The 12587-nt window shown below is 39.5% G+C and overlaps 1 protein-coding gene across 1 annotated transcript in view; it reads right to left on the bottom strand.

The window, feature by feature from the left end:
- The window catches only part of LOC111246205 (uncharacterized), a 31382-nt gene extending 25498 nt beyond the window's left edge, over positions 1-5884 (bottom strand). Inside the window, exon 1 of the mRNA XM_022795472.2 lies at positions 4659-5884. Within this exon, the coding sequence (XP_022651207.1) occupies positions 4659-5118 (460 nt within the window). The 5' untranslated portion in view covers positions 5119-5884. The remainder of the gene's footprint in view (positions 1-4658) is intronic.
- Positions 5885-12587: the final 6703 nt, after the last annotated feature.

Here is a 12587-nt window from a genome sequence, read left to right as displayed (position 1 = left end):
GAATCGCTACTTAAAGAAGATAATAAGTAATTTTGTTTATAACGTCGCATAGTGTAAAATACAATTTCAAGCGTCCTTTTGGGGCATTAGTGCAGCCTGGTAGTCGACGTAAACTCTTAGATTCAAATTCTAACTAGTATATACGATTATGGAGGTAACTTGAACAGGGCTTGTAAGTTGACGTTGCCAATAAGAGGTACCATTTTTATGTGAATATTCTGGTTAGACAACAAGGTCCTCTTTGACAATCAGGCGTTTTAATTAAAGAAACTATTTTGTAAACCTTTCCATCGGTAAAAATGTTCTAGTACGAAATTGCTGTGAAGTGCCGATGCACACCTATGCAGAAAAACTGTTATGAGTTGGTGCAAGCAATTGAAGTTTAGATGACCTAATAGGACAAGGGCCAAGTAGAGTAGGTCCGCCGTAATTCAAAGAAAAGTCCCGACGACATGGTTTGTAATATGGCGACCTGATGTTAACGACAAAGGACAAATGGGTTCACACTTATTCCTATGAATGAGTTCATGAAGTTCGAATAAAATAAAATTGAACTTGAATTTGAAACTACTTTTTTGTTTGTCACTTACCGCTATTATATTTAAATAATTAAGAACAACATATCCACTGTGCAGTATATCGTTAAAAAAAATGTCGTGCTTAATTTAAGGCCCAGATGGTCGTAGTCTTGACCGCCTCTGTCGTTTAGACGATAGCTGGTATTCTAATCTGCTTTACAAAATCCAATTGAACTACAATGGACCAGACGCAACGCAAGAGTGAGCTCATGCGGTTCTTGTATTAACGAGGGCATTGAAGACCGTTTTCTGTCGCTTCTATTTGTGGTGCGAAACTGTCCTGATTTTGGTAACCGCTTGCAACACATCAATCCTCGCACTTGCTGCTATGTCACAAAAAAGTATCCTTTTGAACCTCTTTTAGTCCTTTTAGGCAAAAGGACCGTAATGCCTGTTTGAGGTCGGATATAGAGTAGTGGGTAAAGGAATTAGAACAAATCCGCTGCCTTTGGAGCCATCCAAAGCGTTAACAGCCTTCGGCATCATCGCCGTATTTCCCCAACTATTTGGTACCCCAGGGCTGTCATCATAAAAACGATGTTATTGTGAAAGAACAATATGCCACTACAGCACCGAGCATTAATCGTAATAGATGTTTGCAAAAAACTTTCACTTTTTTTTGTAGCATAGATAATAAACTTGAATGAACGAAATTATTTTCACAATGCTTTCGTATTTCCTCCTGTTTGCCTTTACTGTACATTTTGTAACCAATGAATGTGTAGTTGCGAAGTACGGGCACGTTTTTAATCAAAGTGAAATCATACTGTGTTAAAATGCGCCTAGAGTAGGTTAACCGTAATGGATTTTTCATCAGAGAAATCCACAGATGAGTCTAAAAGCTAAATCACCATTGTGGATAAATACCGAAACATCGTAATTTTGGACGCCTGCTAAGTAAGCCAGATAATTGTCTATAGTACCCATTTAAAACGTTATATTGTCATGTCATATACATGTGACTGAAGTATTTTTTTTTCTGAAATTCATGTTATTTGGGTATAGTTTAGACGAATTCAGATCATCCCGACAAAGGGTAATAGTAGTTCTCAGCTTCAGAATAAGGAAACCACATTATATTGATTACATATTTATTTTACACGCGTTACATACAGGACTTACCCTAGGTTATCATTGTAGTTGAAATGACACGCAGCTTTCGACGTCAACTAGGACAAGGCCACTTCTAATGGTCGCAAATATTTCCTTTAATCCCCTACTTTGTAGTCTATGTATGTTCGGTGAAATCGAATCATGTTCAATACGATTGAAGTTACGTCACTTCTCAGATTTTACCCATCTTAAATAACAGGCGTTTTCTTTTTACGTCACGCTCTGTGAATGCGCCGTCTCCCAGTAAAAGATGATGCAGAAGAAAGAATAGGTTGCAACTCGGTTCGGATCATTCGTACTACTTTGTACTAGCAGTATCAGCGGGAACCTGGACATGATTCTTTAACAGAAGACACATCATACTGCAGAGGAATGGCACCGCGAAGTTACAGGTAGAAAGTAAATATTTCAAAGTGTGTCGTCCAAACGTAATATATTTTACTTTTTTTTCGATATATGAACGGCAGATACGAACTTCATTTTCGAAACTATGCATGCTCTCAGGAATACGAATAGTTGTATTTTGCGAAATTAATTTACGATCAATGCGGCGACCAGGGCTCCCTTGAACGATCATGATCGCTTCATTCTGTATTTGTGTCCTAACTACAGGCAGCGAAAGAATTTTTATTCCTAGGAAAGATACAGTCACGGATACGGACTTACGTTTAGCATATTGTTGAGTAATATTTAGCAACTGAGAGAGTTTTTGGCCTTTGCTAGTGGGCTTCCTCGTATAAAGACACTAGTATGACGCTCCTTGGCGCAGTGACATTAAAATAAGAAAAACAAGGCACGGATTGGGCCGTAGACGAGTCCTAAGAGAGGACCAAATCTCGTGACTCGAAGGCCAATCGCAGCCAGCTTAATTTGAACTTTTCCAGGTTCTAAATGGCTGAATACGAGAGCAAATATGTGATGATCACCTGCGTTTAATTGGTAATTAATGTGCAACATCTATGAAGCTATCTATATGTGTGTATATATGCCTTGAAGTGCAGCTTCTACAATCAGTTCTATTTTATCTTACCTTGTGTCTCACCGAAGTGGACGCTGTAAGCGGTAGCTCCCGTGTTTTTATTATGGGATTTGGTATCGAAACGTAAAGATTTATTTGCGCCACTTTACTAAGAAACCATAAGGACATAAATTAATGAAGAGCACGTCATGTAAGAAGGAAGCCAGGATTACACTGAGCTGCCTTACTTACGTCTCAATTATTCAAATACATGAAACGAACACATTTAGCTCGAAAACGAAGGCTCTTTGACTTCGGTATTAGCACCTGGGTAATGCACTAACGATACAGCCGCTTCGCATTTTTACACAGTCTTTAGTTCTTCGTGAAACCTTGATAATGCTATCATTATTGTCAACATTGGTATCAGTAGAAATGTAGTTTCGTAGTACCTGTACCGCTTCCTGTTTTTCGACTGAACAGAGAAAAGCAAGCATTTATTCATTTCCGGTAAGTTATGCAAAAAAAAAACTATGCAACCTTAGCACAATCGTATAGCTCATACGAAGTTCAGCTGGCAGACGTATTGTTGATGAATCCGATGAAGTTCGTGGCCACTTTAAGCAGGCCCCAGAGACCGTATTTACGAGTTCGACACTTGGCCGGTATTAGATAGTTTAAATATGTGCTATGTCTAACATACCCATTTTACAGTCGCATTCGACATAACTTTCACACAACAAAACTATTCAAAAGTTAGTAGCTTAGACGAACATGAACGCCTATGTTATTCTTTGGTGAGCACGTAACTATTAGTGAGTTAGAAGTTCTCCAGCAAGTTAACTGCTGACAGCTATTGAAGTGTTTCAATTTTAGACTCTCGAAAAGATGCTCTATAAATACCTTAAAATAGCTAAATTGTCTTGATTGAGCCAGCACGAGTTCTGCTTATGGATCTTTTTGTTACTATATTTATTTTTGTCCAGTTATTCTAGAACCATTTTGGCGAAACAATTCATCCAATAGAGAGCCGCTTTATTACCTTTGGTGTAAATAATGCGTGATTTATTAAGTGTAAAAAAATTCTAGGTTGAATTGTTTGGGACCTCGATGCATAAGAGCTATATATGATAGTTTAAATATGAGTTTTTCATCACAATTTCAGGCAAATCGTACTCCTAAGTCAAATTACTCTTTCAACTAGATAATTTATATTTTGTCATTACCAGCCACAAAACTAGATCGTGTTCAGTAAATATCCACTTAAAACTGATAAGACATGTTCATTCTCTAGTCCTTATAAATATAGACAGATGAGCGAAAGGTCATTGACATTGGTTCTATTTTTTGAGGACTATCTCTCTTATCTGTACAGCGTTTTACGTAACAATTAAGGCAGACTTGCTGTATCGCTTATATAAATGCTAAAAAACCTTACAAAATATTTCAAGGAACTCTATTCCATCAAATTCCAAAAAACATGGCCTCTCCGTCTAACAGGAAGTGCTGCACCATACCTTCTCTCCTCGACAACAGAAATAGTAGTAATAATAAAGCCATCATTATGCTTTCATTGGAGGAAATTAATCAATAAATTATTGTGATTGGCTTTACTTGCTTCGTACGGTTGGTGCAGCATTGGCTCCATGGCGCGCCTTGAATCAGCGGTTCCTAGCTTCTTCAGCTAGGGACTGACTCGTTCAACTCAAAGGCTAAATATATATTTAGACAGCCATCTTAATTATTTTTTGTCTAATTAGCCGAGCTAGATAATAATAATTGAATACTCTCAGCTTAGAGTAAGTACACCTTTTCTACCATCTTTTGTCCCTAGTTAACTGATCAATTTCCTGCTGTCTCATCTGGCCGACAAGGCTTCACGAGCACAGAGTGTTCAACTGACCCAAATCGAGTCGCGCTTGCTGTGTGCCTCTGATGAGATTTAAAACGTAAATCCAGTAATTTTTGATTATGTACATCATATAACATCGAGCTCGCTATAGACTCACCAACGGGTATCCTGTCAGGCAGTCCTTTGGCGGCTCCGACGTGGTTTGGAAGCATCAGCAACGAACAATCTATCACGAACACGGCTACCGCCAGGTGCCACCGGCTGTGCCACCGCGGCCAAGTTTTGTTGATCAAATTGGGCAAACAAGAAGAAGAAGAAGGTGAGGACCATTTGTGTCGGACCGAAGGCCACTGTCCGTGATTGGTGCGAGTCACATAGGCCGCTTCAACAGAAGAGTTGGATCTAAGTGGGTGTTCTTCAATTTGGCGACGCGGTGACGTGCCTATTTTAAATGCGGCATCATTGGCCTTTAATGGCCGCTGCAGAGTAAAACTCCTACATTTGCCCCAAGCGGGGCCCCGGTGGTTTTGGTAGGTTGTCAGACGGTGGATGTGGCCTGACCCATTGAGAGTGCAGGACTGTCCTGTCTTAGAAGATGTTTCAATAGTAATATGCATCGGGGGACTGCGCGTAGCGGAATTATTTGTGGAGCAGCAGCTTCTACTATGCGGCAGCAGCAGCAGCAGCAAGCAGCGGAACAACGCACATTCGAGCCTACGTTCGACCCCTGAGAGAGCTACGATTCATCCAGGAGTGGCATACTGAAGAAACGAAGCTCGCAGTACTGAGGATAGAAATGTATAAGAGATAATCAGGAAATGCTGCTCTTTCTAAATCTTGTGTGCTTCTAAATCTTTGATGTAGTTATTACGTCTTCGGCACGTTCCTCCAGCCTCTAGGTGACGTCTTCATTCACCTGTGCCTGCCTTTCTTTGTTTCTACTTTGGTCCTTTTTGGAACGATCTCTTGCTACGAATGTTCTCTTTCTCTCGGTCGTTAGCAACACTTGGCAACTTCTTAGTACTCCTTCGTCTGATTTTTCACGGCTATATATTGTAACTTAACACTATGATAGGCTAATGTTGTTCCGCATTTTTAGCATGTTACGCGAACCAGGTTCGATCTATGTATCGAGCGGTATTTCCTACTTTAGTCAGCTGGTTCATTTCAGTGTGATCGAGACCGGGATCTTCCTGACAAAGGTCGCATTTTCTCGCCTACGCTCTTTCAACAACTAATCGATATAGGGAAAAAAAACGGAGAAGCAACGGTTTTTAGTACTGCTGATTAATTCACGACAAAACTCAGTGAACAAGTTGAACTGCTAGACAAGGAGCCTGGCGGAGGAACGGGACACGTCCTCGGTCCGTGTATCCACTTCCGAGGATGGGGTACAACTGACGTTTGGACCGCCCCGCCCGTGTGCTTCGGGGAGAGGGAAACTCCCTACGCCCTCTCCATCTTCCCTCCCGACGCCCCTAAAATCCCTTCGGTGCGTTACAGGCATAACGCTGTATGAACTATTCGAGCTGTACGTTTGTCTCCACCTGCCGCGTTTTATGGGGAGAGCGACAACGGTAACGCGTGGCAGTGCACACCGTCGCTGCTGCCGCACTTTCGGCGGTAACAGGACCACACGTATTTCTCCTCGATACGACTCCTCTTCTCTGGGTTCGAAATGCCGGCCTTTTTTCTGCTACACTGCAGAGCCTTCGTAAAGAACCGAATACGCGGGAGTAGTCTCCATGTTCGCTTTGTGCCTCACGAGTGTGAGCAGCTTAGTACTGTTTCGCGGGGCAACTTTTACATCGCCGGCAGATCTCTTCTCACCCGTTTAGGGCAGCGGTTACAATAATAATTATTTCTTTGAAGAGGACACCAAAAGTATATGTATACAAAAAAACGTTTATAATATAATGTGAGGTACGAATGAACATGACAAAGGTGCCCTTGCCTGAGAGATCATCATTGCGAAGGACGTAGTGAGTTAATCGTCAAAACGTACTATAAGCAGAATCTAATTAGCTTGGAGGCCATTTCATGTTATATAAAATATCATTTAATATGTTATCCATATCTGTCGCAGTAACAGTAGAGATACGATGTTAACTGGATAAATTTCGGGCTTTGTCTAAAGATACCTGAAGAAATTATATAGATTCTAAATGCATTCCTGTAGGAATAGAGTTCAGCAGGAGAGTTGCAAGGTATCACGGACGTCAGCCTGTAACTTCATATACTTTAGATGTAAATAAATTTTACGTCGTTTAGAGAAAAAAAAACATAACGAAACTTATTAATTGTTACCGTGCCATATCTCTCAGCTGCAGTCGTAAGCACACGTGCGGTTGTTTCGTTGTCTGTGCATCCTGGTTTCCATCAGCATATTAGACTGTGTCTAATATGTCTAATATGCTGATGGAGACCAGTAAACCCGTCTTTGGTATCCGAGATAATCGTTAAGCACAGGTTTAAACTAGTATTGAAAAGACCTAAATGACCTTGACTTCGAACGATTTACCTTCCAATTAATCTATTTTTCGTACCGTTAAACAGCAGGGCCCTTTCTTATGTAGCACCAAAATCGTCACCACAGGTAAAATAGGCCTGCTTTGCGACTAAGCCTTTGTAAGTTTCTTACTCCGGTCTACCTGCCGAAGTTCTAGATAAAAAGCCTCGAAGCAATTCTTATACCCAATAGCAGTGCTGAACCTAGCCGCTTCCACGTAACAACGCGCTGAAGGTTTTCGCAGAGATGAGTTGCCATAGCACACTTTACCGTAAATGAGCTTCATTTTATTGAATAGATTGGCATAAAACCTCTACCTAAGCATCCCACATATTCTGTCATATTTTTTTATAGTAGTAGTCGAGTTATACAGGTTGCGCTACCAATTACAAACTTTTCTCCTGTTCTGATAAATATCCAGCTAATTTCTAAGATAAACTTGAAGAACGTATTTTATTTTAAAAACGTTTTTCGTCTATCTAACGTGCTTCTCGCTAAAAAGTAATTAGGTTTAGCGCAGTGTTTGTCAATGTTGCTTTGTATATATAGTGTACGCTAAAAATGATTGCAGCTTCAGCTTTAAACGGGAAAAAAACTATCAGACTGTCGAACGATGACAGATACAATGGCGTGTATGGTTTGTGCTAATGAAAAGCTACGGTGATAGTTCACAAGAGTAGAAACGATACATCTATTTGATGCAGGAAACATTGAGGCTATTGAATAAGGAATATAAAGACACTGTCCTACTGATAGATAAACTAAGGCTACGGAGATTATGAGCCTAGCCAATAAATCACAACATCGCTGCGATACGGAGAAGTGTGAATGCCGATCCAACGAATTCAACACAACATTATCTTCATCCCTACACGAGGTAATTATCAATGATCACATATTGAAACGCGACGCATCTTCTTTAATTCAGTCACTTTCGTTGAGGAAGCTTGAATAAGTTAATAGAGAAAATGATGGCATATGAGAAGCAATGTATGAGTGTCGAGTGGCCAATTCTTTCACAGGAAGTCACTATGCGGTGGTGTGAAGGTGTCATTGGGTCGCCTGGGAAGCCTTGTTGTTATGTGTTGCGCTGCGAATTTTCGTGAAGTAATTTGCAAAATTGGTGGGCAATATTAGGATACGATTGAAAACTAGGCGAAGCGGATAAAGTTATGCAAGCGGTCCCTGAAAGGAAATTTGTTTCGCATTGCTCTATATATATATATATATATATATATATATATATAATACAAATTGAATCCCCTACGCTGAGTAACGTTATATTACAGAAATTGACTTTCTTTTGTTTCGTGGCCATTAAAAGTTTCCGGACACCATTTGTCCATTTTACATGGGTAAATATAAAGTGTTTTATAATGCACAGATTAATTTGTTCGACTATTTCGTTCTTGTTAGACAACTAACGCTTGCCTTGTATCAAAAAGCCATAGTCAGCAAAAGTTACTCATCTATACTCCATAGGCTTCAGTATCTTGAAATATGACTGTCGCTTTTTTTCTATTGTTACACGATTCTCATTAAATAAAATTTCGACTTCTACGTCTGAACCTGTGTTAGCATTACATCAAATATCTTACATACTACACCTCGTGGCCTATTTATATCCTTGAATTAGTCTAGAAACCCAGTCAGTAAGAAGCTCCAGTTAGAAAGTAACGAGTTGCAGTTGTAGCCAGGAGTACACCAACTAAAATTCTACCTATTTCCCATTCAGATGACCTTCTTCAAATTGAAAACCGCTGGTGTACCTTTCAAAGGCGGCTATTCGCGAACACTGCGAAAGCTATGCTACTGAAGATGATTGTTATATTGGAAGTTCATGTTCTGCCTTACTTACCTCTTAATTACGTTTTGCGGATAACATATATAAGGAGACCTATCTAATAATCATATTTTCGATATTCTAGCAAAGGTCGATCAGTTGTTTTCCTATACAACTCTTCGAGCTAAGCAAAACTTTATTTATTCGGCCACCCAAATGCAACAGGGGAGCGGGTTACAAGACTTCGAAAAAGCGACAGCAGATGTTAGCATAGTACAATGAAAAACTGACGGCAGAGGAAAACAGTGCGTACTCGAGGTTATCGATTACGTCTAAGAGTGCATTTCGGACTATTTTGATCAGTTCGTAAGCCGATAAATTTTATGTGAGTAGGGTTGCCATGTTGCGCATTATGTACGACCATATCGTATCTTATGGAAGTTGGACAAATGCTCTCTGAGCTCAATAAGACTCTAGGTTTCGAGTTCTACGCTTGGTATTGCCGTTAGGCATTCCATCAGACGACTGGCTCCCAGCATGAAACGGGGCCGGTCTATGCCCGAGTTCGAACCCAGACCACAGGGCGTAAACGGGTTCGTTTCATGTCGAGAGCCAGTCGTGTGATGGAATGCTTGATGGCAACACCGGACGTAGAACTCAAGACACAGAGAGTCCAATAAGACAGGAGGGTTGATCAATGTCATTTTCTCCATAATTCTCTTAAAAATGAAGGCGAAGGTCACCTTTGATTTTTTTAATGAGAAAATATTCACCATCAATGCAAAAATTAACTTCAGAAATAATTTCTGACTTGCTCACGAGCCCCAAAAGATCTGTCCACCGTGAATAAAAGCTAATTTCTGATCAATGCACATGCTGGTCTCTGAGACCAAAAGGCTTGATTCAGAAATGTCGACGCACCGTTGAAGAAGCCTACCGTACACTATGCAAATTCTAGCGCACGTGACAATATGTATATATTTTAGAGTGAGCGCATGGCCAACGAATAGCCCAGATTGAAACTTGTTTAATTATTACAGATGCAGCGTTATCGAGAGAAAGAGAAAGCAACAAATCCAGACAGGGTAACTTGGATTCGCTTACTTGTGCTACTAGGAGCTCCCATAACTGCAAAGGAAGCATTTGAAACGGGTTTGTTAGGGCCTTAGGTCTCTAGATGTAATTGTGCTGAATAGTAATTATATTTAGTAAGAAGTGATGTTTCTGGCACATGCAAAACGTTTCGTTGAGATATCTTGTCTGTTTAAACACGGTCTTAGGGAACATCTTTAATTTAGATAAGCTACTGTGCTACTATAGAATAACAACAACATCCTAGCAACTCTCCTCAAAACTACGAATAAATAAAGAATAATTGCGAAAATTAGTAAAAGAAGTCGGTATGGAATTCTGATCCCAGAACGATTGAAGCCATTATATACATGCATTGTACCTATGTGAACGGTTCGACTACCTTATGGATATTATGGTGCACTAGAGGCGAAAACGCCGCCATCATTAGAAAGCGACCAAGAGCCTTTTCTAGAATTGGGGGTCCTGTGGCTGATAATTGGTCACCTGGTCGATAATGTTAGGTGCCAAAGAACCTATTGTGAACCTTAGTATGCAGACACACTGGGTGATTTAGCCGTTATGCCGCGATTACGAGTGGGTTCTAAACTGACACAGATATGTGTGGCTAAATGTCGCACATATACCTTATGTAATTTATCTGTTGATAGTTTTCGAATGTTTCAGTTTTGATCAGATGATAAGATCATTGCTTCCTAGTTTATAGTTATTTTAGTGTCGTTCGGCTGTGTTGGAACGATGGTTCCTATTGTGTTTGGTTTTTGTCTAGTTAATTTGACGGGTTCATTGTTTTAGCAAGTTCGCTTTCTTCACAAGTCTCAATTGACGCACACGATTATGCTTAAGCGAAGACCTTTGATTTCGTCAGAGTTGAGAGACGTCATACCTGGTACATAGGTCGCCGTACTGGATGTAAAAAAAAAACAAGCATGAGAACACAAAACCCCATAAAAGCGATTCATTAAGTTGAATGGCGCTTCACGCTAACCATGCATGCTACGGCATACATCCGTCACTAATGACAGACGTGTGTGTCATTAAGTGGATAGCTAAAATTAAGTATATCAGCCAAAAGCTTGTTCTTCGCTATAGAAGCTGTTTGTCAACGCTCGAACTTGTACGTACTGCCTTTCTCGTAGTATAAAAATCCTGAAATCAGGAGTCGGTATAAGGTAATACTAAAAAATCAAACATCCTGATTGTGAAGCCAGTTATAAACACAATAAAAATCTTTGAAATTAATCGAATGTCAAATGTAAGAAAATTCCAATAATATATATACATACACATTAAGAAACATTCGGTATATTTAGTTGCTTTTTAAATATTTTGACGATTATTGGTCCTTTTTTAGGAGCAAAAAAGATGAGAATAGAAATAGATCTGTTTTTAGCCTTTGTATCGTTGGAGATGGAAAAGATTGATGCAAGCGAAATTATCAATTCTGGAAACTAGACTTTACGATTACAACTCTTCTATTTGACTGCGTTTTTAAATGGAAATTATAGAAGATTCGAACAAACGGCATATCATTACTGATTAAATAGAGAAGAAATAGTTACGACCGCGGAAGCCTGCTCTACATTTGACACTCAGTGATCAATGGCGAATATCGGAACAAGCTGGAAAATGACGCTAAGGGCGTAGGTAACATTTTCTAAATCAATAATAAAAGATCTAATATATAAAAAAACTTTACAGAATGAATCTCTCTTCTCGTTTAAGCTGAATGATTTTATAAAGCCTTTCTTTTTCAAAGCTAAAATGCAGTTTTTACATATTCCTTACATAGATAAAATTACTTTTGTAGTTCAAAGCTTCCTGTTGATTTCCGATATAATGCTAGCGCTAAAACTTACTGAGATTCCTCCACCCAAGACGTTTTTTTTTTATCTCAGCAGACGACTGAACGACTCCCCAAAACAAACAGCAATCAAACCACTAAGTACTCTATTTGTGAATATTCATAGAGACACTGTCAACTACGTAGGCATATTTCAGGACCATTAAACTGATAGCTTTGTCGCAGCTTTCAAACGCTTTCCAGCCAAGTTATTTTGCATGAATCCGTTAATGCGAAAGAATCTACTCCTAAATACAGGCGGCGGAGCGGAATCCTTAGGCTGTTAAATTAAAAGTGGGTCAAAGTGCAACGTATGAATTGACTCGCAGTAAAAATATCAATAGGTTATGATTCGGCCGAGCTATCTATATGAAAATTGATATATGAAAACGCTATAAACATTTCTATAGGCCGCAAGATGTGAAAATTCGATCAGTATTTAGATACTTAGTCTCCAACCGAAACGGCAAAATTCTTGCCTTTTCGGCCTTTCGGAGCCCGGTATTTTTTTTGCTAGATAATGAATGATGTATTATATGGAAGTCATTAAGCTTGTTAAACCACTCTATCTATTATTCTACGTCGTCTAGAGCATATCGATGTTTGCTTCAAAAGAGTAGTTTCATAAAAACCTTCGCTGCGCTGCCTGTGGCTAAGTTACTGCTAAGTTGTTCAAGTGTATTGTCCAAAAATTAGACGCTGTTAATGCTCGGCATGAAAAAGCTTTAGGCAATTAAGCGACCCCGTTTTTATGTACTACGAAAAACGACCAGCAATATCCTAATAAATTAAGGTATTTAATAGCGAATTTTCTCTTGGGTGTTTTGACAATTCAATCGAACACCTGTCGGCGAGTTTC

The sequence above is a fragment of the Varroa destructor genome, unplaced genomic scaffold, assembly GCF_002443255.2.
Source record: "Varroa destructor unplaced genomic scaffold, Vdes_3.0 BEIS01000001.1, whole genome shotgun sequence".
Classification (NCBI taxonomy): Eukaryota; Metazoa; Arthropoda; class Arachnida; order Mesostigmata; family Varroidae; genus Varroa; species Varroa destructor.
This window is presented reverse-complemented; position numbering and strand designations above follow the sequence as displayed.